Source organism: Ursus arctos, unplaced genomic scaffold (genome assembly GCF_023065955.2).
Source record: "Ursus arctos isolate Adak ecotype North America unplaced genomic scaffold, UrsArc2.0 scaffold_14, whole genome shotgun sequence".
NCBI lineage: Eukaryota > Metazoa > Chordata > Mammalia > Carnivora > Ursidae > Ursus > Ursus arctos.
In genome coordinates this window covers 14,218,953-14,246,782 of record NW_026622808.1, presented here as the reverse complement: position 1 = coordinate 14,246,782, position 27,830 = coordinate 14,218,953, and the positions used below count along the sequence as shown (strand labels likewise).

At 55.8% G+C, this 27,830-nt stretch overlaps 1 protein-coding gene across 1 annotated transcript; it reads right to left on the bottom strand.

Moving 5' to 3' along the window:
* Window positions 1–2,037: 2,037 nt before the first annotated feature.
* On the bottom strand, window positions 2,038–23,732 carry GNA15 (G protein subunit alpha 15). Its single transcript, XM_026481022.4, has 7 exons — window positions 22,156–23,732; window positions 15,385–15,569; window positions 12,295–12,449; window positions 11,605–11,733; window positions 9,113–9,242; window positions 7,849–8,002; window positions 2,038–4,853 (listed from the first exon to the last, which is right to left on the bottom strand). Exons 1-7 carry the CDS (start codon window positions 22,298–22,300, stop codon window positions 4,627–4,629), a joined length of 1,125 nt encoding a protein of 374 aa, XP_026336807.1. The 5' UTR covers window positions 22,301–23,732; the 3' UTR covers window positions 2,038–4,626.
* Between the last annotated feature and the right edge of the window lie 4,098 nt (window positions 23,733–27,830).

Genomic DNA, 27,830 nt, shown 5'->3' with positions numbered 1-27,830 from the left:
CTCCCCACACGGAGACTCTGTCCCCAGGAAGCATGGACTCCCCACCCCCTGCCCCAGCCCTGGCTCCCACCATCTGCTCTCTGCCTCTGTGGACGGGACTCCTCTGGGGACCTCCTGGGAGTGGGGTCCTGAGGGATGTGTCCTTCTGGGTCTGGCTGCTCTCGCTGAGCCTGGTGTCCTCAGGGTCCCTCCACGTTGTGGCAGGTGTCAGGGTCCCTTCCTTTCTCAGGCTGGATCGTGTTCCAGTGTGTGGAAGGACCGCACTCTGTTTATCCTTCATCCATGGATGGACGCTTGAGTTCCTTTGACCTCTTGGCTATTGTGAATAATGCTGTTGTGAACATGGGGATGCAAGTATCTCTTTAAGACCTTACTTTCAATTTTTTGAGTGTTTTTTTTTAATAGAATAATTCCAGGTAAAAAAAATGCAGAGAAAATGAACGTATTAGAATATCACCATTTTTGCCATCCCAAATTATGTATCTCAGGAATGTTCTCCAACAGTCGCTAAGACCATCAGGAGAAAGGCTCATGGGCAAGTTCGTGATGGATGAATGAGACTGACGCCCCCTAAATCCAGGGATCAGTTTAAACGCAGAAAAGCGTGCACGAACTTGGTGTTCCGCTATACGGCTCCTGGAAAGAGACAGAGCCGCAGGGACAGGTGCAGACAGAACCAAGCAGAGGGTTGGTGTGGAGGCTCGCAGCACCCCTAGGAGGCCCATTTCCAGAGAGACGAACTTGCAGGGGCTACAGGGGACGAGGAACACATTTGTCGACACCGGGGATGCCGCTTGCCCTGTCAGGAGGCTGGGATACGCTACAGGACAAATGACCTGGGTCCTTCGACAGATAAATGACCAAGAAAAAAAAGGTTGGGGGAGCTTCCAGATAAAGAGAGTTACAGCAGCCAAATGCCACGTGTGGGCTTGGTTTGTGAGCAAACCTTTGTGACATATACCCATCGGCGATGAGACAGGCTGTCATCGTGGACCCCATCGGGTGACACACTGAGACGGACCAGGGTCGGTTCTGTGGGATTCTTGCCACAAGTGCACGATGTTAGTCAAATCACGAGCAGACACCCGACAAACCCAAACTGTGGGGCGTTCTACACAATAACCGAGCAGAACTCTTCACAGACGCCACGACAGACGGAGACTAGGCGTCCGCCCAGAATGAGGGCCCAAAGTCAGCACAGCACGAGGACAGATTCTGGACCAGAATAGGAGCGTTTAGGGAAAACTGGCCGATTTGTAACAAAGTCTCCGGGCTGGTTCATATGGGTGCTGTGGACCCCGAATTCCTTGCTTGGTTAAGCTGGCGTGTAGAGCGTTTACCGGAGACGGATCCGGATCGTCTGGGGAGCGGGCCGGCCGCTGTCCAGGAACTCTGTGCAACTGCTGCAGAGTAAGAAAGCGTTTACAAGACAAACAGAGAAATCTGAACACTGGATATTTAACATGAAGGATATTTAATATTAAGGAATCATCGCTAATTTTTTTAGATGCGATTATGTTACATCGTGGTTATACTTTGTAAGAGGGAGTTCTATTTTATTTTTTTTAAAGATTTTATTTATTTATTCGAGACAGAGAGAGCACGAGTTGTGGAAGGGATAGAGGGAGAAGCAGACTTCCTGCTGAGCAGAAAGCCCGATGCGGGGCTCGGTCCCAGGACACTGGGATCATGACCTGAGCCAAAGGCAGACGCTTAACCAAGTGAGCTAGCCAGGCGCCCCAAAGTGTCCTCCTATTTTAGTAGGGTGCCCTGAAGTGCACGGGGATGGAATGGCATGATGTCAGGGATAACCAAAGTCACCACACAGCAGACAGCAGATGCCATGGGGCCGGGAGGGCTGGAAGGGGGCCAGGCCAGGACGGGCCAGTACTGAGCGAGGAGGGCTGGGGTCTCTGTCCTGGCCTCCCCTTTTAGGCCCAGGGCCTGCGACACTTCGAGGAGCTTGTGCAAATGTTTTTATTTTTATTTTTTTTATTTTTTTATTTTTAAAGATTTTATTTATTTATTTGACAGAGATAGAGACAGCCAGCGAGAGAGGGAACACAAGCAGGGGGAGTGGGAGAGGAAGAAGCAGGCTCATAGTGGAGGAGCCTGACGTGGGGTTAGATCCCGTAACGCCGGGATCACGCCCTGAGCTGAAGGCAGACGCTCAACCGCTGTGCCACCCAGGCGCCCCAGTGTGCAAATGTTTTTAATGTCTCTTTGAGATGAGAAGAATAAAATGAACACAGCAATCATGAATACGTAATGAGCCCAGTCTGGATTTCATTGGTCTTTCTACCAACACAGCTGTAAGACAATAACTGGCCGCAGTTACGCAGAGGCGGCCCGTGAAGGAACGTCCAGGTTCCTTCACAAACGTCCAGGTGCAGCCCTGACTCACCTCCCTGCTTTTGTAGGTTTGATATTCCCCACGATAAAAAAAAGCTTTTGAAAGCACTGAGTGACTCCTCGGCCAGGTGACCGAGGTCCACAGTGGGGACGGGCTGACAGCACCCGCACGCGCTCTTGATATGATGCGGTGGAAATGGCTCTTTGCCTCTGGGGTCCTTTGCCCTAAAACCCATAACCTGAGCCTGATCATGAGGAAAACACCAGGCAAACCTCCACCGAGGGACGGTCCAGGAGATACGGTCAAGTCCTAACCCCTGGGACATGGGGAATGTGATCTTTGAAAACAGGGTCTTTGCAGACGTAATCAAGTTAAGACGAGGTCGTTAGAGTGGGGCCCCATTCAATATGACCGGGGCCCCTATAAGGGAGAGCAATGTGGACACAGACACAGACGCAGCGATGGAGGGGCACGGCCACAAGCCAGGGGGCGCCTGGAGCCCCCGGAAGCTGGAAGGGGCTGGAAGGACCCCGTCCTGAGGCTCTGGAGGGAGCGCGCCCTGCCCCACCTTGACTTCTGCCCTCCAGAACGGACAGAACTTTTCTGCTATGGAAGTCACCCAGTGGGCTTTGGCACTTTGTTTCAGCAGCTGCGTGAAGTAAATGCAACCCCTGACCAGCGTGCGTCAAAACTGCCGGGGTCATCGAAAACAAGGGAAGATGGGATGCTCCCCGATTCATGAATCTCTGGGGAAAAAGCCAGTAAGTTCTTTAAAATTCACACGAGGAAAAGTCTGAGAAACTGTCACAGCCCAGCAGCGCCTCAGGAGACATCCCGGCCTCATGTCGCTCGCGTGGTGTCCGGGCTGGGGTCCTGGACAGCAAAAGGACACTAGGGAAAAACTGAGGAAATCTGAGTAAAGTGTGGACCTCAGTTCATAACGAGTCAATGTTGGTCCATTAATTTTTTTAAAAAAAGGTACCATATTAACGTAGGGTGTTAGTAATGGGGAAACCGGCTGTGGCTTCACGGGGCGACTCTCTGCACCACCTTCACAATCCTTTCTGTAAATAGGACTATTCTGAAAAATAAAGTGTATCATTTTAAAAGTAAAAAAAAAAAGTGTGGAATGAATCAGTATCTTGGCGCTGCCATCGCACAGGCTGGAGCCTCAGGCAAAGGACTGCATTTCTGCGTCAGTTTCCCCACCTGAAAACAGGTGGGCTGGCTTGTGTCACAGCCGCGAGGACCGTGGGCGACCGCGGTCTGGGGCAAGGGGAGCCGTTCCATCCGTTTCTCCACCTTCATCAGAGGTGGTCGTGGCTCCTGGAATTCGGGGTGAGTAGCAACACAGACGGGGCTCAAATGCACCCCCCCTACCCCGTACAGGGAGAGACGCCGACTCCCGGCCTCCGGCTCCAAGAGTGTCAGTCCTACACAGCTCCGAGGACGGGCCCTGCACAGGTTGGGGGGTCAACACCAACTTTCCCCTCCTTCTCCACGTGTCTACCCCGCCTGCAACAGGCGCCCTGAGAAGGGGCTGCGCACTGAGGCACAGGACGCCCCTAAGAAATCATAGGCCTCCAGACTGTCACGTCTTTAATGTCTTGCAAGGGCCCCATAGAAGGGGAGGGAATAAATACAGAAAGGTTGTAAGATGCAGTGCGCCCGGCCCCCAGCCTGGGAAGTGGGGGAAATGCCTGTGGGCCCATTTCCCTCGTCTGTAAACAGAGCAGGACACACTTTAAGGCACAGACTCTGGACAGCGTTTTCCATGTCTCTCTTCTCGCCTGAACAGAAGTCCGGCGCTACCCAGACCTCGGGCTGGTAGATGCCGCCTCCTGTCCGCTAGGGGGCGCCAGAGTCCGGTCCCTCGCACTGAAGGACCACTCCCCTGTCACTGGGATGGCGCATCACCTCCGTGGGGGTCCGCGGCCTCTTCCCTGGGGAGGACCTACCCAGGGGTGGGGCAAGTCCTCCATCCCCTGCTCCCCTCACTTTTTCCTCCATCCTGCCATCCCAAGTGGCCCTTGTGCTCCGTTTCCGAGGAGGTAAACAGAGTCAAGGGAGGACAAACGCAGGGGCTGTCCTGGTGAGGGGCAGAGAAAGGAGGGGGCACCGACCAGCCTTCAACCCCTGACTCACTCACAGCCCTCCCGCCACCGGGACCTGGGGCTGAGTGACAAGGGGCACCTGGGCTCACGGAGCACCGGTCCGCCAGCAGGTCCCATCTGCCACGCATGGGTCTGAGCCCAGGGGCGGCAGGGCCTGGGTCACAGCAGGTTGATCTCGTCCAGGTAGCGGGCCAGCACCGAGTCCCGCACGTCCTTGAAGACCTTGCGGATGTTCTGGGTGTCCGTGGCGCAGGTGTAGTGGCTGAATAGGCGCCGGGAGCGCGGACCCCTCCTGCCCCCGTCAGCACTGTCCACGCAGCCAGCGTACATGCCCGTGTACATGTCCAGGATGAACCTCTTGGCTGCCTCTGCATCCTGCTTGGGGCCTGGGGGGAAAGGGGTGGGCAGTCAGGGCACACGGCTTGTGGGGCAGGTGGGAGACTCTCCCTTCTGGGCCACGGAGGGGGATCTGGAGACCCTGCTCCAGACAGGCACTACATCAGGGCTGCAGGGGCCACAGGGACATGCACCAAGGTGCAGGCCAGCGCCATCTTTGGTCTTTCCAGAGGGTCACATGACCACGAGGTCCAGCCAATGGGAGCCTCAAGAATGGACTTAGATGAGTCACATGACCTGGAATGGAACAATAAGACTTGGGCCTGGGACTTTAGGTAGAACTGTGTTAAAGAAAGAAACCCTCTCACTTGGTTGGACTTGGCAATTGAGGGGATGGGAACCTGGAGCTGTGGAGAAAGATCTTTTTGAGAGTGCAGATGGGTAAACTGAGGCCAAGAGAAGGGGAGGGATGGCCACCCTGAGGAGGCAGCTGACATGCTCCGTCTCTCTGCTGTGTCTGTGTCTGTCTCAAGCACTACATGAGCTAAGGCTTCTGGCACCCAAGCCCTGGCTCTGCTACTTATTAGTTGGGTTGCCTTATATGGAAGTCCATGCAACTGCTGTGAGCCTCAGTTCCCTCATTTGTAAAATGGGGGTCCTAACAGTCCCAAGCCTCCCCGAATTGCTCGGAGTCAACACAATCATGTAGAGGACTCTGCACTCAATAATCAGAATGTTATCGTCATTCTTCCAAAAAGGGGGTAAGGCTGGAGGCTCCTGATGCAGACAGCCTGGGTTCGAATCCTGCCTCTGCCACTCACTGGCTGTGCGGCTTTTGGCAAGTGTTTTGCACCTCCCTGTGCCTCGGTTTCCCCAACTCTATGGTGGTGAGAAGAAGGAATTCCACTGCACACGGTGCTTCCAACGGTGTCCGATGCGTGAGCTGTTGTTATAATCACAGATGTTATTTAGGACAGAAGAGGGAAGGACTGAGCGCCAGAAGTTGGCAAAGAGTACTCCAGCCTCTGGCTGGAAGAAAAAGATGAGTCATGAAGGTTCCCTTTGATGTGAAGGAAAACAAATCCTTCAAAACTGTCCACTTTATCCACATCCCAAACTCTCCGGGCCATGTTCCCATTCCCAAGGCTGTTCAGCTGGGAAGGCAGTAAGGGCTGTCCGCCATGCTGGAATAAGTTGACATCTGTGTCCCAGGCCCCCAGGTCTTCTGGGTCTGATTGGCTGAGATGGGCTCACATGGGCTCTGAGCCCTGACAAGGCCAAGGGTCTCATCCACGGTGGTGTCACCAAGCATTTGGGCTGCACCTGCCCAAATCCCTGTCCACCCGGAACCTCAGACTATGACCTTGGTGGGAAATAGGGTCTGTGCAGATGTAGTTAGCCTGAAATGGGGTCACACTGGATCGGAGTGGGCCCAGCAGCCAATGACTGGAGTCCTTATAAGGAGAGGAAAGACACATGCACACACACACACACACACACACACACACACACACATGCACAGAAGGCCGTGTGACAACTGAGGCAGATCAGAGTGATGGGTCTATAAATCGAGAAACCCCAAGGATTGCAGGAGACGCCTGGGACAGATGTCCCCTCAGAGCCTCCAGAAGGAACCAATCCTGCTGGCATCTTGATTTCACACTTCTGGCATCCTTACCAGAGAGGGGTACACTTCGGTTGTTTTCTGCCCCCTAGTTTGTGGCCCCAGGAAATGAAGCCAGCTTGTCCCCAGCACGGCCGCCATCACTCCCCTCCCTGTAGGTGGGTGCCATCTGGCTGTCAAGAGGGGCGTCTGTTTGCCTCCTTTTGAGCCTGAGCTGGCCTGAGTGATTTGCTTGACCAATAGAATGAGGCATCTCTAACCATCCGGGACTTCTGAGGCTCCCCCTACCCACCCCGGGGCTGAAGTCTGGCTACCCCGAAACAGCCATGCTGTGAGGAAGCCCAAGCCTCATGAAGGGGTCCTGGAGTAGGAGACACCAGATGGGGCCAGGGAGGGGTGCAGGGGGTGGGATGTGGGGGGAAGAGAGCAGGAGAGGGAAGGAGGGGGAAGGCAGGGAGGGAGAGGGGTGCAGAGGGATCAGACACACATTGTTGGGAGTTGGAGGGGTATCGCGATCCGGGCCACCTCAGCTGATACCAACGCATCAAAGATGAACTTACCCACCTCGACCCTTCCCAACTTCCTGCCCTACAGAAACGTGAGCAAAGTCAAAGGGCTGCTTTAAGCCCCTAACTTTGGGGGCAGCTTGTCGCTCAGCTGGGACCTCCACCAGCCCCTTCACTGTGGCCCTCCAGGGAAAGTGCGAGCCCACACAGCCCTTCCTGGGACCCACCAGAACTCCACCTCCCCTCCCTGTAGGATGTGCTAAATGGCGCGGTGGCCGACTCCCCGGCCTCCTCTCTAGAAGGCCAGGCCCTTTGCCGCTCGGGCTGAGCTGAGGGCTCGCTCCCAACCTCCCCCCACCCCCCGCCCCATGTAGGGTTGCAGTCCTCCTGATTGACGCGCGCTTGCGGAGACACGACCATGGCTAAAACAGGCACCGCATGTAAGAGGGTTGCTGTATCTCTGAAAACTGAGCCATATGCCTTGGAAGGACTTGTCCAAAGATCAGTCATTGGTTTTCTTTTGAATCTGCTCTCTTCGATACAGATAAGATGACTACGAAAGATTCAAAAAAGAAATCTCAAAAATCTAGGCAGATTCTGGAAATAATTGCCGGCGCCTTCCAGGTGTGGCTTATGACAATGAACTCTACAGCGGACCCACACACAAAAGAGCTACGACACCTGCTTCCTTAGAGCTCCCTGCTTGAAGCCACGGCACCAAGAATGCTGGGGGCTGTCGCTTTCTCCCCATTCTGCAGAGGGGGACACAGACTCACGGCTTGGGTCCAGAACTCAGGGCTGTCCGATCCCATTTGAGACTCCCCCAACTCCAGCTGAGGTAGAGTCTGGACCAGCATTTCTCTCGGGAGCTGCTTTCAGGAGGTGCAGGGTATAGAAAGTTCTAGAACCACTCACCCTGGAAACTGGGGAAGTAGGTAGCCAGGTGGGAAGTGGGGATCTTCTCCTCGAGGATGTCGGTTTTGTTGAGGAAGAGGATGACGGATGTGCTTTTGAACCAGGGCAGTTCCAGGATGGTGCCAAACAAGGCCAGACTCTCCTTCATCCGGTTCTGGGGCGGGGGGGGGGGGGGGACAGGCAGGTCATTGCTCCAATGGTCAGCTTGGCCCAGACAGGAGCCCTCCCCCTCCACATGCAGATGGGCTGTCAGCCTGACGTCCAGCAGCTTGGGGCTCCCCAGCTCCCAGCTGGGTCAGAGGGGGTGTGTCCATGCTTTTGTGTGGCCTCTACTGGCTTGACCAGTGTCCCCCACAGGTTCATGTGCCTCTGGAACTTCAGAATGTGACCTTATTTGGAAATAGGGTCTTCGAAGATGTAACTAGTTAAGAAGAGGTCATACTAGATCGCCACCTCCAATGGCAGAGGTCCTTATAAAGAGGGGACGTTGGGACACAGATACATGGAATAAGGTCATGTGACCACAGAGGCAGAGGTGGGGCAATGTGGCCCAAGGATGGCCAGCGACCCCCAGAAGCAGGGAGAGCTGGGGACAGAGTCTCCCTCGTAGGCTTAGGAGGAACGATCCTGGCCACCTTGCTGATCTGGGGTGTGTGGTCTCCAGCGCTGGGAGAGGAGATGTCTCCGTGGTTCCAGCCCCAGCAAACTAGGACATGGCGGGTGGCTGCATTTGAGCAAGATGTGTGGCAGAACGACCTCAGATTCATTCTGTTTCATTTGGTCTGAGAGTCAAAACGTTAGCATCCGACCCTTGGCCTCCCCAGACTGTGCGGGTGAAACTTTAATCCCTAAAAGCGCAAACGTCTGAAACAAGCCAGGTCTTAATTAGGAGTAGAGTTCACAAAAGAGCGATGCCCAGCCTTTCCGAATAAAAGCAGAACACCATCCCTGGGGCATGACCCATTTTCCCCAGCCAGCTGCATTGTGCTTCCTGGGGGTCATGTCTCAGGCCTCGAGCATCCCTTTGAGAGAGAGAGAGAGAGAGGGAGAGAGAGAGAGAGTATCCAGGGTCCTGTCTACCCAGGTGCTTCTGGATCTGTGTGTTGGACTCAAAGCTCTGACCACGGAAGAGTGGAGGGTGAGGCTCAGAGCCACGCCAGACACACATGGACCCACTCCAGAGTGGTGGTGGGGGGGTTCCTGCTCAGCTGCGCATCCCGGGGCCAGCAGGAGGCAGCGCCCTTGCACCCACGGCGGCCCTCACCTCCTGGTTGTTCTCCTCTAGACACTGGTCGTATTCGCTCAGCGAAGCCAGGTAGATGAGGGCGATCACGTTCTCGAAGCAGTGGATCCACTTCTTGCGTTCTGACTTCTGGCCTCCGACGTCCACGATCCTGCCAGGAATCACCCCCTGTGAGACCCAATCGGGACCCCCTGCCATGGCACCCCAGACCCCAGGCATGTCTGGGGCAGGTCAAGATCAATATTTAATAGCAGCAGGAATCGGTGCCAGCCTCTGGGCCAATGCCTCTGTTGTGTTACTGCATTTCAGCCCTGTGAGGCAGGTGTTACTGTTGATTCATTTACACATGGGGAAACTGAGGCACGGGAGAGGAGACTTTGCTAAGCTTCTGCACTGGGCTGCCTGATTTCCACTCCATGGTAGAGGACAGCAGGGCAGACACATCCGGAATCTGCCCTGGTTCTGGTGGGTGACCTGGGGCAAACTGCAGAACATGTGCAGAACTCAGTTTCCCCACCCATGACACGCACATTGTTCTGAAGGGCCAACACCATCCCCTCTGTGTGTGGCCCCGCCTCCACCTCCACACACCACAACAAAAGCCCGAGCCCTCCTGCCTTCCTCTTCTCTCCTCTAAGAAATGTGGGTCACTGATAACAAGGCTTGCGTCATTTCCCCGGGGATGGGACTGTTACCCAGGCAGCCAACATAAATGCCAGAAGCCCCAGAGCAAGAAGGGACTTGCCCCTTTGTATGGACGGGACACCAAGGCTGGTGCCTGTGGCTCCCGATCCCTGAGATCAGCCCCTCCTGTGCCTCTTCAGACTCCCTGAAATCCCAGAGCAGAACGGGGAGGTGCAGTGGTTGAGAGTGGGGCTCTGGAGACCGAGGTAGATGTGGGGGATGCTACTTGCCAGCCTCCAGTATCATAGTCTCAGCTTCCTCTGAGCCCTCACTCCACGGATTAGCTCTGCCCCTAGCCTAAGAACACACTCAAGGCTTCCCACCTGAAAACCAGCACCTCGGCCCAGCTTTTCCTGTGAGCTTCCCCAACCTCTATCTTCATCCTAAACTTTGCCCAATTCATCCACCCACATACTCACCCATCCACCCACCCATCTGTCCATCTATCTGCCCACCCACCTATCCACCCATCCAGCTATCCAACCACTCACCATCTATCCATCCATCACCCGCATACCCATCCTTCCATCCAACCATCTGTCCATCCACCCACCCATCCATCCATCCATCCGCCCGCCCACCTACCCATGCATGCATCCGCTCATCCATCCATTCACCCACCCTCCACACATCTACACATACATACACTCACCCATCCATCCACTCGTTCATCCTTCCATCTTTCCAAGCAGCCTCCCACATTCATCAACTTCCACTCTGATCCTGAGCCGATCATCACTAGCGAAGCAGGAGAATCGAAATCACCCCCTAGGCTTGTGGGGCTCTCCATCAGGGGAGGAGACTGATGGCAAACAGAAAATTAGGAACCACCCTAGGACTATGAAAAGGCCAAAGGAGCATGTTCGGGGGGTCAATCTAGGAAAGTGTGGGACTCAGTATTGGTGAAATGAACACAACCCCTGAGTGCAGTCCTCACCCTGCACCCTCCACAGCTCCCTGCCATGAGCCCACGACATGGAGCTTGCTGAGGTCACTGATGACCCTCTCACCACCAATCCCAGAAGTCCCTGCTCTCGGTGTTCTCTTCCTGGCCTCGCCTTAGTCTTTGACACTGGCCATCACTCTGCCTGGATGACCCCTTGCTGCACTGGCCACTCACACCTCTGCCTTCCAGCTCAGGCCTGTGTGTGTCCAGCCACCTCCCAGATGCCCCAGACCCCTCAGGCTGTAGTGCCCTGAACGACTTCATTGTCTAATCGAATACCCCTAGGCTGCCAGTGCCACCGTGGCTGAACTTTGACCCCATCACCTTGACTCTTGGATTCCTACACAGATCTGGTCCTGCCCATTCTACACCAAAAACAATTTTTGCACCATTCCTTCATTTCCATCCCCATGACTGATGCTCTGGCCCTTACCAATCCTTCCTGCCTGGATCATGGCTCCTGCCTCCTCCTGAGCCTCCTGACCTCCAGCCTCACCCCCTCAAGGGGATCAGCCTCTGAGCTTCCCCCGCCCTAAATCAATCCCTTTGGAATATCACTGACCACACAGTCTCTGTCTCCTCCTACCCAGCAGCCCTTCAAGACTTATCCTAGTGAATTCCTCCTCATCCTTCAATGCCCTAATACCACTGTCCTCTCCTTGGGAAGACGTGCTCTCCTAAAGCTCTGGTTGCCCCACTCTGGGCTCTTCCAGGTCTCAGACCTGACTGCAAGGGGGCTGAAGGTGTCTAGATGCAACTCTGCTCCCTTCAGCCTGGAAGCCCCTTGAGGAGTGGGACTGGGAAACTCCTACTCATCCTTCAGGGCCCCAGTTCCTTTGCCCTCCTCTAGGAAGCTTTCCCTGACTCTGGGCTGTGAGCTCACCGCAGGTTGGTCTTCTGCACAGAGAAGCAGTACTCATTGATGCCAGTGGTAGGCATGCGGCTTCGGAGCACGTCCTGTGCTGTGGGGATGTAGTCCTCCTCGGTGATGCGCTCCAGGTGGGACAGGTAGCTGCGGAGTAAGGAGCCCTGAGGCCCAGTCTTGCAGCCTTAGTTTGTTTCTCAGACCCCCCCACCCAAAGCCCAGGAGGCCCCTGCTCGGGGAGGGGCCCGGATCTCTGGGTCTGCAGGTGGCCCAGAAGCATCACCCTGAGGCTGTGGGAGCATCGGGAAGAAGCAGTTTCACCCTCAGAGCAGCACGACCTCAAGGACAGTGTGAACTCAAGAGCAGTCTCACTGAGGGGGAGGGGGTCACCTTCAGGGAGCTGTCAACCAGTGGCGATGTCCCAAGAAAAGTAACAGCCTGGGACCAGGCTCCCAGCTGTCAAATCTCCCGAGATACCCAGCATGGTACTCAGAACAGTGTCACCCTGGGTCAGTGCCCCCCCAGGAATGACGTCACTCTGGAGCAAGACCATCCATAGCCAGCCCACCCCACAGCATGTCCCACAGCGGGAGCCCACCAACCTGGGCCCTGTCTGTCCAAGAGCAATCCCCGGGAGGAGTTCCTCACTGGCTGCGTCTCAACTGTGCCTTGCACCCCACTCCTGCCGCCCGTGGGCCCCAGACTCACTACACAGCCGAATCGAGCAGGTGGAACTCCCGGCGGCGCTCGTAGCAGGCCCGGATGCCAGCGTCCCTCCACAGCCACTGCATGGCCACGGCGTAGCGCTTCTCGAAAGTGGTCACTTTGTAGGGGTCCTGGCTCATGACCAGACTGGCATAGTGCTGGGGAGGGATGCACGGGGTGCGTCAGGGCAGCCTGTCGGGGCAGGGCCGCCCTGCACACATCCCTGCAAGCCACTGCCTCTCTCTGCTGTGGGGCCCTCTCCCCCTGCACACACACACTGCAGTCCTGCTCCTTCCCTCCGGCCCCCGTGTGTCCCCAGACGGAGGGCAGAGGGGCAGCAGAGAACACAGGTGGATGTCAGCTCTTGTTCTTGGACGCTTATGAGGCAAGTGGCTACAGGCGCCCCTCCACAGACTAGGTAGTGCAATGAAGCCCTGTGGCCAGGTCTCTCGGGGAGGTAGAGGCACGTGCAGCCTGAGCTGCCAGCCCAGTGGCCCTGTGTGTTTCCCCTTCCTCCTCACAGCAAGCTCCGTTCCATCTCTACTCCTTTCTTTCCAGCAGGAAGGCATCAATGCTGCTCAGACTACTGCACTGGTGCGTGCACACACGTGGGTATGTGTGCGTGTGGGCTTGCATAGGCCTGTGAGTCCACGTGTGTATGGGTGTGCATCCGGGCACATGGACGCAGGCTCGCACGGATCTGTGTGTTCCTCTGAGACTGGGAATGTGACTAAGATTTCCACGATCTCTAATTAACAGCGTATTGAGGTCCTTGCCACTGTCATACGACAGGAAAAAGATAGGAAAGGTGTCAGATTTGGAAAGGAATATGTTACACTGTGATTATTCACAGGTAATATGACTACATGTAGAAAATCCAAAACAGCCTAGAGATGAGCTATCAGAATACACTTGCTATAAGTTCACTTCGCAAGGTCCCTGAATGCAAGATCAATAAACCAAAATCAAATGTGGCTATATATCAACCACGAACCAGTGGAAATTTTTAAAAATTTAAATCCCATTTACAGTAGCACCGAAAGGTATCAAATATCTAGGAATAAATTTAACAACATGTGAAAGCTCTCTACACTGAAATGTAGAAAACATCATAAGGAAAATTTAAAGGATCTAAATCATTGGAGGGCTATGCCACGTTTGTGGATTGAAAGGTTCAGCATTTTTTTTAAGCTGCCAATTCTCCCCCAGATTAATCTACAGATTCCATGCAATTCTACCAAAACCCCAGAAAGGTGTGAAGGGGTGTGTGTGTGTGTGTGTGTGTGTGCACGTGCACACAAAAACTGACAAGATAATTCTAAACTTTATGTAGAAACGCAAAAGGACCTGGAGGAGCCAAGAGAATTTTGAAGAACAAACTGGCAGGATTTACACTAGCAGGCTTGAAGCCTAAATATTAGGAAGCTACAATCATTAACATGAAGTGATATTCACTCAAATGTAGATGAATTGACCAACAGAACAGAACAGCAAGCATTAGCAGGTCCAGGTACATTTGAACACCTGATTTATCACAAAGATGAGACTGTGGTATGGTGGGGAAAACATAAGAGACAGTAGCACGATGGACTATTGCCCAGGGGGGAGCAGGGGTGGGAGGAGAAGGAAAGAAACATAATCCCTGCCTCACACCCTGCACAAAAATCAATTCCAGGTGGAATGTAAATCTAAATATGAAACAATAAAGCTCCCTTTAAAAGATAGCAATAGAGAAATTAATCATGACCTTGGGGTGGAAAAACATCTCAATCTGGCTCCAACCCTCCCCCCAAAAAAACACACCATTAACCAGAAGATTGACACACTGGACCGCATTAAAATTAAGAGCTATTCATCCAGACACCATGAAAACAGTGAAGATGAGAGGAGAAGATGAGGGGAGAAAATATTTGCAAAATATGTAACAAAGGCTCATATCCAGAACATACAAAGAATCTGCTACAAATCAGTAAGAAAAAACTGACAATACTTTTTTTTTTTAATGGGCAAAACTAAAAACAAAAACAAAAATGGGCAAAAGTTTTGAACAGGTGCTTTACAAAATGGAATATCCAAGTGTCCAACACACATATGAAAAAGTGTGCAACCTCCTTATTAACCAGGGAAATGCGAATCAGAACCACAACGAAACACGACCAAGAACCCACCAGAATGGCTACGACAAGGGGACAGCATTAGGTGTTAGCTAGGATTTGGGGCAAGCAGAACTCTTCATGCACTGCTGCTTGGAGACAGTTTGGTGTCTCCTAATCTCATCAACTTTGTGGCCCACATCAACTTCTATGCAGAATGAACGAATGAACCTGGGGGGCATCATGCTAAGGGAAATAAGCCAGTCACAGAAGGACAAACACTGCAGGGTCCCACTCACATAAGGCATCTAGAAAAGGCAACCCCACAGACATAGAGAGTGGAATGGGGCTGGTGGAGGGGGGATTCGGGGAGCTGCCATCCAAGGGTCATGAAGTTGTGGTTAGGAAGGTGAACGCGCTCCAGAGATTTGCTGTTACCAGCCCTGCATCGCGCACATCAAGATTGGCTACGAGGGTAAAGCTCGTGGGAAGCGTTGCCAAACAAAATTTAATAAGAAAGTGATGTGACCTGTGCGTGCACAGCGGCCCTCCCTGCAGCAGGACGGGCAGGACGCAGTCAAACATTTTCACGGCGAAACAGGGGCTGGTTCAGGACTCCGACCCTGGGCATCGCGGGGTCCAGGGAGAGATGACCCAGCCCGGAGGTCCACAGGGGACATGTGAGAGGGGCACTGATGCCAAGCTGCCTGGGATGCATGGAAGATCCCCAGGAAAGTGCTGGGGTGAACCTAACAAGACCTGGGGGCCTGAAACACACGGCCATGCCCTACGTGCTAACCTGGGGGGTCTGAGGGGACAGGGTCTGACCGGAGGCACTGAGGGGCACAGCCTGGACTTTGGGGTCCAAGGGGAACCTCCTGCCCTGGAGTCCTAGTGGACACAGCTTGGGTCTGGGGGTCCGAAGGGACACGGTCCCACCCCAAGGTCCAGAGGGCCCCACCCAGCTTGAAGCCCATGCGGGAGGCCCCAGGATGCTCACGCTGCTCTCGGGCCTGCTGAAAGGGATCTGCAGCCGGTCCATGGCCTCGATCATGGCCCGCATGGAGACGAAGATGTTCTGGTAGACCAGCGGCCGGAAGCCCTTGCGCTCCTCCTCCGAGTAGCCCGCGCCGTGGATGATCCGCATCTGCTTGATGAACGTGCTCTTGCCGCTCTCGCCCGTGCCTGCGCAGGGGCGCACATGGGGTCGCACAGCACAGCTCAGCCCTGGGGCTCCCGCCACCCGCCGCCCACGCCCGCAGGGCTCCAATCCTGGCTCGGCCGGGGCCGCACTCCGTGACCCTGGGTGAGTGCCTTCGCCTTCCGGGCCTCAGTTTCCCCAGCTGTAAGATGGGGTTCTCAACAGACCCTGCCCGCCAGCTCCCAGGAAAGGAGGTCACTGTCAGGGGCTCCCAGGGAGGTCAGCGAACTATGGCCTGACGGGAGAGCCGGCTGGCCGCCTGGTTCTGCGTGGCCAGCAAGTTTTTGCAGTTTGTATGATGGCTTTTACATCTCTAATACTTTTTACGGTTGTGGTTTTCACATTTTTAAATGATGGAAAGGAATAAAAACAAGACTATTTCGTCACACGTGGAAATGATATGAAATTCGTGTGTCAGCGCCCATAAATAGTTTTATTGGCACACAGTCACGCCCATGTGCGTACAAATGGTCTATGGCTGTTTCCTCGATACAACAGCGGAGTTGAGCAGGGAGACAGAGACCATCTGGCCCCCAGGACTGAAAATGTTTACCATCTGCTTGTACAGAAAAAGTTTGTGGACCCCTGGCTTGCGGCACGCCTAGACATAGTAAGAGCTACGTTAGCGTTCACTGTTGTCAGTGGTAGTAGCATTGACTATAGTTAGAATCGCTGTTATTGTTATTTGCTATAATAATTTCAGGTAGAGAAAATTTCATGAAGGAAATACAATAGAATAAAGAGTGTTTAGCTGACTATAGCTGAATGTCGGGAGGGCTTCCCAGTGGAGGTGACTTGCAGAGTGGAGCCCCGAAGGCTGGGAAGATTGCTTTTGTGCCAAGATGTGGAGGAAGGGCACATCGTATAGAGGGCACAGCCCATGCAAAGGTCCTGGGGCAGAACCAGGCCTGGTGTTTTGGAGGAACAGCGTAGAGGCCATTTGGCTTGAGCAGAATGGGCAAAGGAGAGAGAGGGAGGAGGGGAGGGCCAGGAGGGGATGGGGTAGGTGGTGCAGAGCCTAGGAGACCACAGAGAGGACTTGGACTTTGACCCCAGGGAGGTGGGAGCCCTGGAGGACGGTGGGGAGTGGAACACCTGACCCAGATCCTCACAGGTGCCCTCTAATGACTGCTGTAGTAAAGACAGACTGGCGGGCAAGGGCATGAGCAGGGGGTCCGGGGTGGTGGCCTAGCTGAGTGATGATGGGGGCTGGACCCAGGTAGAGAGGAGGGGCCATTTGAGAGATATTTGGGAGACAGACTCAACAAGACCTTGCTGAGGGACCAGAGGGGTCCTTGCAGGGCCAGCTACACAATTTATGGGGTCAAGTGCAAGATGAGGCCCTTCTGAGCCCAGGGCACTGTGGGCCTGCCCCGCTCCCACAGCCAGGAAGCCGGCCCTGGGCTTGCGACAGTAACACTTGGATCTTCAACGGCCCGGGGCTGGCAGCTCAGAGACCAAGGCTCAGCCCACCGCAGCCTGCGCTCCCTGTGTGCCTCTGTTTTCCTGTTCGTCAAGCGAGCGTGACAGCCGGGCAGGAGCTGTGAGACCAGGAGACCCCTCCAACACCTTCCTGCCCTGCCCAGCTCCTGGGGGACACTGGCAGGGGGTCCTTCCAGGGACAGGGTGGCGGACTGGAAGGAGGAACAGGGAGCAGCAGAAAAGGAAGGGGTGGTCTGGCTGGAACCCAGAAAGAGGAAATGGGACAGAGGGAGCAGAGGCAGGTGGAGAGGGGGGAGTGTGGGAACCAGAGAGAAGAGAGGCGCTGTCTTGTGTGACCCCCCGAAGCTCCCCGTCCCCACATATCTGAGGGCAACAAGGGCCGGCTGGGGTGACACCAGGTGTTTGTTAAGGCCACTGGACTCGAGGTCCAAGAGAAAGAGCTGCTTTTCTCCCGCCCTGAGGGACATCTGCAGGGAAAGGGGAGAGCGGCCGGGCTGTGAGCCAGGTGTGCGGGCCGGGCTGGTGGAAGGTTCCGCAGTGCGCGCATCCCCTGCTCCTGGTCTTCGTCCTGGGGGTCCCTGCTTTGTGGTGGGACTCAAACCCATGAAGTATTTAGGGGTAAATAGTTGTCAGGCCTGCAACTTACTTGCAAGCAGTTCAGGGGGGAAAATGAGTATGTATATACTAAATATACGAATATATAGCAAAACAAATTATAGATTAATGATGCATTACATGAATAATGAACATACACACATACCCATATACACAGAGAGAGGGCGGGAGAGGGGGGAGGACAGAGGGAATATGGGGAAATGCCAACATTTGCAGAAGAATCGGACGCCACTTCTCCGCGAGGTCTGCAAGCATTTCACACGGCCAGGTGAAGAAGCGGGGAGAACTCACATGCAGCGTGAGATGCCCGGTGCGATGCCAGAACCGGAAAAGGGCCCCAGGGAAAACCCATCACATTCCGGGTCCGGCGTGAATTTCTCAGCCGTGACAAACGTGCCGCACTCTCCGACACGTGAATGCGAGGGGAAGCCGTGTAGCCGTCGACAGGAACTCTCTCTACTACCTTTGCCATTTTTCTGTACGTGTAAAATTATTCCACAATAAAAAGTTTCTCCCCGAACACCCCATGCGACAGGTCCACGGCTGAAACTCTGCAGCGTGGAGCCATATGTGTGTGAGATTATGGAATTTCTTGGGGTGTATCCAGCTCACTGAACATCCCTGCAGTGGACAAGCCGGGGTCAGGCCACCGCTGCTCACACAGGAGGAGCCCGGAGACAGATCACTCGGCCCCCAGAGCTCTGGCAACATGGCATGGCAGTGGTGGCCGTGAGCCCAACACGTACTGTCTTGCCAGAGCCTCCCCGGACCGAGGGATGGCTCTTGGCTCACTCTTCACGTGGGGGAACTGAGTCCCAGACAGGCTGATGGGATTGCCGTGGGCCACGCAGCTGATAAGTGGCCGAGCTGGGATGCAAACCTCATTCCGTCTGAGTCCAGAGCTCCTGGGTTTTAAGTAGGATACCAGAAAGTTCCCCATAACAGTAATCACAGGGAGCGTGATTTAATTCTTGGCGTCTGCCCGGCCCTGGGCCGGAACAGTCCATGCCTGTCCTCAGTCAGTCCTCACAAAGATTCCCACTGGTTCACCATCTGCAGAAGATACCCAGGGATCAGAGAGGTGAGGCGATTTTCCCAGGGTCACACAGCTAGCGGAGAAGCCGAGCAATAAACTCGAGCCCTTACAGGTCCTAAGCCAACAAAATGGGATACGGCCAACCAGCCGGGTCAGCTGTCTTCCAAGTATCAGATGATGTCATCCGTCTGCAGCTGCTTGGAAGCTGGACAGGGGTGGGGGGTGGGGGGGAGTACTGAGGCCAGCGCAGGGGACCGCGCCCTTTGCCCTCTCAGACGTCGGTCCCCCTGGGAGTGTGGAAATCAACAGCTAACTTGATTTTCTTCTCCTCTCTTCTGTTTCGTTAAAGGAAAAAAAAAAATCCTGGTCACCACCCACAACATGGATCTTGTGACTCATGAATGGGTCACAGGCTGAAGTCTGAAAACTCCAGCGGGTGGAACCCCTTCTTTGCAGCCCAGGACCGTCCTGAAGCCAAAAAGGATTCTGGAACTTCTCCAGACCCAGGCTCCCGGTTGGCTTCGGGAAAGCCCCCCCAGTGGGGTTGGGGGCCGCAGGGGGAGCTCTGCCCACCTGGCGGGGCTGGGGGCCGCAGGGGGAGCTCTGCCCACCTGGCGGCGCTGGGGGCCGCAGGGGGAGCTCTGCCCACCTGGCGGGCCAGAAGGGAAGTGGCTGCTTCCTTCTGGGGATGGATGAGGAAGTGGAACGTCGCAGACACCGGGAGGGGCTGTGCCAAGCCCGGGCATCACGAGACACCCGTGCGGCTCCTTCCCGGGCGGATGGCAGCTCCAGGAAACGGAGCCTCGGGGGCACGGGAGCCAGGCCTGGACGGCTATAGGGCAGACGGCTCAGCATCTCTGTCCAGCTCGGCTCAGACTGGCTGCCGACCCCAGACCAATCCCGTCACCTCCCTAGGCCTCAGTTTCCCCATCTGTCACTGGGGAATCGGTGATTTTCTCTCCGGGGCACATGCACAGGGAGGTCAAATGCATGGACTTTGGAACCAGAATTCTAGGTTCTGATGCTGGCTGTGTGACTTTGGGCAAATCGCTTCACCTCTCTGGGCCTCGGTTTCCCCATCTTCTCTACTTCAGGTGCTGTGAACAGAGCTGGCTCCTCTAATGGCTTCAATCTGATGCCTCCCGCTCCCCAACTCGCCGGTCGCTTCTTGTCAGGGACAGACTCCTGACCCCTCGGGCTGCTTCCTCAAAAAGATCAACCACCTCCAGGAAAAAATAACTTTTGGATTCAATTCCTGTTTTCAAGAAGGGAGGGTGGCGTGGAGGCCGCCCTCAAGGCTGGGGGATGGGAGGGGGGTCAAGACCACAGTCCACAGCACGGTCCACAGGTCCCAGCGTGTGGGAAGCGGGCCACCTCCCCTCCCCCCACCTGACGCCAGCAGAAGGGGCTTCCTGAGGTGGGGCTGGCAGGGCAGCAGTCAGAGCCGTGGGGGGCAAGGGACCTGCCCAGCTCTGGCACAGCACCGGGAAAAATCGCCCCCAAAACAGGACGCGTTCATTCCCTTATTCGTTTACAAAGTTTGCTCTGGGCACCGAGCTCCTGGGCCAGATGCTGGGGACCCCAGGAATGGGAATGAGAGAGACACGGTCCCCACCTTCATGCTGTTTGCTGTGTCACTGGAGAGATAGACAACGAAGAACAAGGGAACAAGTCTAAGAGGGTGTCGGTGAGTGAGTGCTCGGAAGAAAGATCAAGGGGTTCAAATGGAGGAAAGAGAAGCCTGGGTGGCCTTTGCAGCCGGTGAGTCCAGAAAGACTTCTCCGAGGAGGCTACACACGGGCCATGCTGCCTAGAGTGAGAGCACAGCCGTGCGGAGGTGTGGGTGATGCTGACAGCTCCCAGCAAGAGCACAGCACGTGCAAAGGCCCTGAGGTTCACATGTATGAACTTGAGGTGTGCAAGGAAAGATCACCATCACAGATAAACATGAGCCTGATGAGTGGAGGAAAAGCAAGCAGATGGAACCAAAGAGGGGCCACCCCCCCAATGCTCCAGGCCTGAAAGGATGATGGGGGGGTGGAAGATACCTGAATGCCCAGCCCTTTGACAGCTCCGAAGGAAAGGGCAAGTGCTTTGAAAGGCACTGACAACCAAAACTCACTCGAGAAGAAATAGCCTAGCTAGGCCTAATCATATTATTATTAAAAAGTAATCAATCCCACATCATATATCACACCTATTATTACTGTAAAAGCCTACCTGGTCTCAAGAAATCAGAGATAGCTATTAAAGTAATTAAATTCTTAATTAAAAGCTTCCAGGCTCAGACAGCCTCATTGATGACTTTACCAAAGTTTAAGGAAAACATTTTTGTTTTAAGGAAGTTAAGGAAAGTTAAGGAAAAGAAAATAGTCCATGAAAAAAAGCAAAGAAGCCAAGTGGCCACCAAAGGGTTATGGGAGGAAGGAGCAGGAGCTGAGGTCTGAGAGGCCACAGGGCGGGAGTCTGGACCCGGCTGGCCATCCCCATGCCAGCTTTCTTGGAAAACTAAATGGGGGGGGGGGCAGTTGTCTTTTACCGAAACTACGTATGAGACTAGAGTGAGAAGGGCCCTGATTCAGGCGCGATCCTGGGGGCCCCCGGCCACCGAGCCAGGGAATAGCAAGGCCACCGCACAGATGGCCAGCCTCCTGGCCCCGGGGCCGGCCGGCAGCTGTGACTCCGGGAGCCCTGACACCTTCCCCGCACCCCCACCCCAGGGCTCAGGATGACCCGTGCAGGCAAGGCCAGAGGGGAGTGGACATGCGAGCAGGACAAGACTTTGAGCTTCCTGGGGCCACAGTCTCAGAGTCTTCCAATCAGCCGGCCCTGTCACTCTCCCTTCCACCCTGTTTTCTTTTCCTCCTTGCTCTTCTTGCTGCCGGAAATTATTTTATCTGCTCATTGGTTTATGGGCTAACGTCTGTCTCCCTCATGGCAAGATGAGGTCCACGGACGCCAGGACATTGCCCGTGTCCGTGGCTGCTGCACCCCTTGTTACTCGCTGCCTCTTGAATGAATGAATGAATGAATGAATGAATGAGTCAGCCCGTCCGTGAGTCAGTCAGAACCCCTGGCAATGCTCTGGCCCGGGGAGTCTGCAGATAGCGAGAACACACACGGCTCAAGCCCTCCGTGGCGGGCCGCGTGGCCGGGGAGAGGGCGGGAGGGCCCTGTGCAGACGGACGGACGGATGAACGGACGGCCGCGCACGAGGCCTGGGCAGGCTGCAGACCTGAGCTCACCGCTCCCTTCCCCTGACGCGGCAGCCCGAGCCGGTAGGGCGTGCTGGGCCTGCCGCCCCGGGGTCACCTCCGCGCCAGCACGTGCCCTGCGAGGGGGCTGGACCGGGATGTCTCTGTGCCTTGGTCTCCTCGCCCAGAAACGGGGCTCCCCGACTGTCCCAGCCGGCGGGGGTCGGGTCCCGGTCCCGGTCCCGGCCCGCCGGCACCGCCCGCCCCGCCCGCCCCACTCACCCAGCAACAGCAGCTTCAGCTCCGCGCGGTCCCGCTTCTTCTGCTCCAGCAGGATCCTGTTGATCTCCTGGTCGATGCGGGCCGCCGCCTTCTCGTCCTCCGTCAGGCACCAGGGGCAGCAGCGCCAGGTCAGCGAGTGGGCCATGGTGGGGGCCTCAGCGGGCACGAGGCGGCATGGCCCCGGCCGCGGGGAGGGCTCCTGGCAGCGGCCCGCGGGGGGCCGCGCTCTTCGGGGGAGGGATCACCCCCAGGGACCCCTGACTTCCCAGCCTCGGGCACCGGGCACCCCGCTCGGCGAGGCCTCAGTGCCCGGCACAGGCGGGTGGGGGCAGGAGGAGGAGCCCAAGAAGGTGCGGAGGCTCAAGGCTCCCCGCCCATCTCCAGGCCTGCCCGCCTGGCCCTGCCAAACTGGTTGAGGGTGCGTGCCCCCGGGGAGGGCGGGCTGCCGGCAAGGAAAGGCCCTGACCACAGTCTGCCTCCCGCAGCGCCCGCTGGGCCCTCCTTCCTCATTCTGGAGAAGGGGTGGACTCCATCCTCTCTGGGCCTATGACGCCGCCTCCAGGCTGGCCCCAGGCCCACTCCTTCTTCCCCTCCTCCGAGCCAATTAGGAGAGATCAGCAGAATGCCAATAACGATTTTTTCGAAAAACAGCGAAGGCCGGGGGCTCCCATATATGGGAGTTCCTGTTACCCCCCATTTGCAGAGGAGCAAACTGAGGCACAAAGCCAGGAAGTGACTTGCAGGGGCAGCCCCGGCGGCTGCGGAAGGACAAGATGGGGCTGGGAGTCCGCGGGGCCCCAGGCTCTAAACGCCGGCCAGGCAGCCCTGGGCAGGGGCCATTCCTTCTTCCTGCAAACATTTATTGAGTGCCTACTGTGTGCCAGACACAGTTCTAGGCATGACAGGGAACAAAAGGACAAAATCCCTGGCCTCCCTCCCTCACATCCTAGACACAGACACAGGGGAAGAAGCACATTTCGTAAACATATTCCAGCCTGTTGGATGGGGATACATTCTGAACAAAACATAAAGCAGAGCAGGGGGTGGGGGATGTTGGGGTGCTGGGGTCGGGGCTTTAAAAAGGGGGTCAAGGAAGGTCACACGGACCGGATGACAGGCGGCATGAGGAAGAGCCGGACAGGCAGCCTGGGCATCGGAGGACCTGGGGAGTCGAAGCCGTTCAGGAAGAGTTCAGGGACTCTCCCGACAAGGCCTCGGGGCCACCTGACCCTTCCCCTTGGGCCCCGGACCCGAGAAGCAGGACGGTGAAACAGGGCAGGAGAATACACAGCCGCTTCCCGGACGGACACTCACAGCAGAAGGGGTTGTCTCCAATCCTGTCGCTCCTTGCCCTGTTTGGGTGCAGAACACCCTTTGAGAAGTTCTAGAAAGCTCTAGAAAAGTCCAGAAAACCCCTCCCCTTGGAGATACGCGTCATTCGGGAGCCTCTGTGGACACCTCTCAGATGGCGGTAGCAAGGCTCAGAGAGGGTGAGCGAAGAGCCCGGATCACACAGCAGCAGCCGTCTGCCCTCCCCCACGTCCGGCCGGGGAGATGGTGCGGTTTTCTTTGCTGTTGATTCATAACGAATGGCAGATGGGAAGTTCGATAGGGGCCCCCCGCTGGGTCACTGGGGCTGGTAGGCCTGCCCTGCTCACCCGCCCTCCCGCCCACAACCGGATGGCTGTGAGGAGAGGTGCTCCCCAGGGCTGGAGGCTGGAGTGACTTCCCACTCTCGGGCCAGATGAAGAAAAGCAGAAATAGGTCCGAGCCGGGCAGAGCTGGGAGGGCCGCCAAACAGAAAGCACCAGCTTGGCAAAACCGGGAGGCCGGGCTGAGTCACAGACGCGGGCGCAGGAGGCACAGGACACGGAGGGCCCTGCCGACTGATTCCCGAGGGGACACCAGGCCCCCAGCAGTCACCGCAGGACCAGGGTGTGGGGCCTCAGCTTACCCTCTTCCGTAGCTCCCACTGGCCTCAGAGAAAATGACCCAGGTCTCCTCCCACCCCGGGGGCCCCGGCCTCTGTGAATCTCTCCAGCTTCGAAATAAATCTCCCTTCCGGTCCCTTAACAGGCGAGCTGCTTCCTGTCCCCGTGCCAGCCGCCGCTCGGGACATCTGTCACGTTTCAGTTCATTCGGGAATACCACGGTGCCCTTGTATGCCTAGTTTCCACACACATGCGACGCATAAAACATGAATATACAACCCAGTCAACTCTTGCGAGCCCCACAGCCACGTGATCGGCACCCAGGCGAAGATGAAGGATGTCGTTAGCCCCACGAAGGCGCCCCAATGCTCCTCCCTTCTGCCCCGCGGCCCCCACGGCTCCGACTTCCACGGTATTCTGTGTCCGGGGAGTACTTTTTTTTTTAAGATTTTTTTAATTTATTCGACAGGATAGAGACAGCCAGCGAGAGAGGGAACACAAGCAGGGGGAGTGGGAGAGGAAGAAGCAGGCTCCTAGCGGAGGAGCCTGATGTGGGGCTCGATCCCAGAACGCCGGGATCACGCCCTGAGCCGAAGGCAGACGCTTAACCGCTGTGCCACCCAGGCGCCCCATGGGGGAGTACTTTTTGGTAATAAGCTTTATCTTGTCCTTCATTTCTAAAATTTACATGGCGCGGTTTTCACTTTCCTGGGTGTGCAGTTCTATGTTTCGACAGAGGTACAGAGTCGTGGAAATCGCCACCTGCACCGTGGCCAGAACGTGGCTCCATCCCCTGAGAATCTCCCTCCAGCTGCTTCCTCCTGGGTCCTTGGACCCTCACCCCGAACCCAGTCCCCGGAAACCGCTGATCGCCGTGGCTATGATTTTTAGAATATTTTCCGGGATGTCGTATCAAGACAAGCCTATTCGTAGGGAGCATTCAGGTTGGCTTCTCTCCCTTAGCGTTTGAGGTTCACGCCTACAGGCGGGACGTCCCAGGCCTCCTCTGACGGCCAGCGACATTCCTCCACAGAAGGCGGGGTGCTGTTTCCCGAGCGAGGGGACCGTGAACACGGCTGCTACAAGCACACATGTTTGTGTCTCCAGGATAAATCCCTCGAGGTGGGATTTGCGGGGCCAGGGTCGGCAAGGCCCCGAGGACAGCTTCCCAAAGCCGCCGCCCCACAGCGCGGGCAGCCGCGACGAATGACACACACAGTTGCTCGGCGTCCCCTTCAACACGTGGTGCTGTCCCTAGTTTTCCTTCGAGCCATTCTGAGATGTGTGTGAGGGTGTCTCCTTGGGGAGTTCGTGCGCGTCCCCCGACGGTGTCCGGGCGCCGTCCGTGTAACCCTCTCGGGGAAGGATCTGGTCACATAACTCACCATTTCTTTTAGTGCCTTGTTTTCTTATGACCGCGTTTGGAAAATTTTTCTATAGTCTGGACACAAGTCCTTTATTGGTACGTGGTTTCCAAATATTTCCTCCCATTCTGTAAGTTGGCTTTTCATCGTCTTTTGTGGAGCGAAAGTTTTAAATTTTGATGCTGTTCGATGTACCCGTTTTTTAAATTCTGTGGATCATGCCTTCGGTGTTTTCTCTGAGAACTTTTCACCAAACCCAAGGCCGTGAAGATGTTCTCTGTTCTGTTCTTCTGAGAGTCTTACACGTTACATTTATTTATTTATTTATTTATTCATTTATTTTTAAATTATCTTATTTATTCATTTATTTTCTTAAAAGATTTTATTTATTTGGGAGAGAGAGATAGCAAGAGGGAGCAGAGCAGGGAGGAGAGGGAGAAGCAGGCTTCCCACTGAGCAGGGAGCCCGATGTGGGGCTTGATCGCAGGACCCTGGACCATGACCTGAGCCGAAGGTGACGCTTCACCGACGAGCCCCCCAGGAGCCGTTACACGTTACAGTTAGATCTATGATCCTCGTGTTCATTTTTGGGTAGGTTGAGGTCCTTCCTCTTCTCTTCCCTCCTCCCCCCTCCCCCCCCAGCCACCTGTCCCTCCTCCTCCCTCCCTTCCCCCTCCTCTTCTCCTTCTCTTTCTTCTCTTTCTATATTCTTTGTCGCCTTCTTCTTTTTCTTCTTCTTCTTTCCTCCTCCTCCTCCTCCCCCTTTCCTCTTCCTCCTCCCTCTTCCTCCTCCTCCTCCCCTGCTCCCCTCTCTCCAGTCCCCCTTTTCCTCCTCCCCTTCCTCTTCCCCTTCCCCTCCTCCTTCTACTACTACTTCTCCTCCCTCTCCCTCTCCTCCCCCACTTCCCCCTCCTCCCCTTCCTCCTCCTCCTGCTCTTCCTCCCGCTCTTCCTCCTCCTTCTGCAAACGGATGTTCAATTGTTCCAGCACTAGTTGGTAGAAACCCTGTCATCTCCTTTCAGGCCTTCACACTGCGCTGTGTATCTCGCGCACTCCCAGGAGGACCGTCGCGTCCGCTGGTGAGCTGATTCTCTTAGGTCAAGTCCCTCTTTGCTTCTTTGCTTTTCTTTCCAAATTCAGAACCAAACTAAAAAACCTGAGCATTTCATTTTTGCCATTTTGAACGTCGTCTAAGCAGAAGACTTGCACAAGGTGAACCCTGCACCGTCTGGTTTCTGTCTCTGGGTCCGCGTGGTGTTCGCCACACAACACACTGCCGCATGAAGCTGTAAGTCCTCCGGCCCCACGGCCGCTCGGGGTTCCATTCGTTTGTTTCTCTGACCAGCACTTTACGCCTGTGGTGTGCAGCGGCCGGACTTTGTGCCAGTCGCAGGTGTGCAGCATACGGCCCGGGGCTGGGCTACATTGCGAAACGATCACCACGATGGGGTCCAGCTGACGCCTGGACCCCGTGTAGTCACACCTTGTTTTCCTGTGATGAGAACTCCTGAGATCGACTGTCAGCAACGCTCAGACATGTGGAGTGCGGTCCCCGTGCTGCGCTCTCCCCGCGCACGGCCGACGGCGTCTGGGGGACTTCAGCTCGGGGCTGCGCTGAGCAAGGCGGCGGTTGGCGCTCGGCACACGCCGTCGGGTGCCGTCTGCCTGACTTTCTGTGGGTAAATAGCTGCGTGCGGAGGCGCCAGGCTATGAGGTGTGTCCCAGATTCTCTCTTCCGCCAAAGTGCACACACCAAAAACCCCCCCTCCCCCGCTAGCTCCGGTGAGTTCTCGTGGGCTGCGTCTGTCCCCCCCGTCTCCTTTATTCATCAACGACATGCTCCTTGCTGCTTCTCTGTTATTAGGAACGTCGTTTCTGCTTGGGGCACCTGGGTGGCTCAGTGGGTTGGGCATCCGACTCTTGGTTTCGGCTCAGGTCATGATCTCGGGTTCCTGGGATCAAGCCCCACCAGGGGCTCTGCACTCAGCAGGGAGTGTGCTTGGGATTCTCTCTCCCTCTCCTTCTGCACCCCCCACTTGCGCACGCGCTCTCTCTAAAATAAATCTTATAAAAATGTCTTTTCCGCGTAATGAGGAATAATATGTCCACGTCATTTCCGAGGACCTCCCGCTCCCCAGATGCTGGGAGTGCTGGCTGCTGAGGGCCGTGGCCGTCCCTCCCTGGACCCTGCCCGTGGCCACACCTAAGGTCATGCCTACCCCAGGAGTGGCCCAAAGGCAAGGCTGGGACACCAGGTTTGTGCCTGATGAATCATTTACTTGGATAAGACAAAGTCTCCATGCCGCGATGCCAAGGCTTCGTTTATATCCAAAAGAATGAAAAGCGGAACTCGGGGACTCGCTGAGCTGTGCTCGTAGCA

Excerpts from the sequence above, each read along its gene's own strand:
- GNA15 (XM_026481022.4), bottom strand. The coding sequence starts at position 22,300 with ATGGCCCACTCGCTGACCTGGCGCTGCTGCCCCTGGTGCCTGACGGAG. Across the intron at positions 9,243-11,604 it reads GTGCAGAAGACCAACCTGCG|GATCGTGGACGTCGGAGGCC; the intron begins GTGAGCTCACAG and ends GATTCCTGGCAG. Across the intron at positions 4,854-7,848 it reads CTACTTCCCCAGTTTCCAGG|GCCCCAAGCAGGATGCAGAG; the intron begins GTGAGTGGTTCT and ends CTTTCCCCCCAG.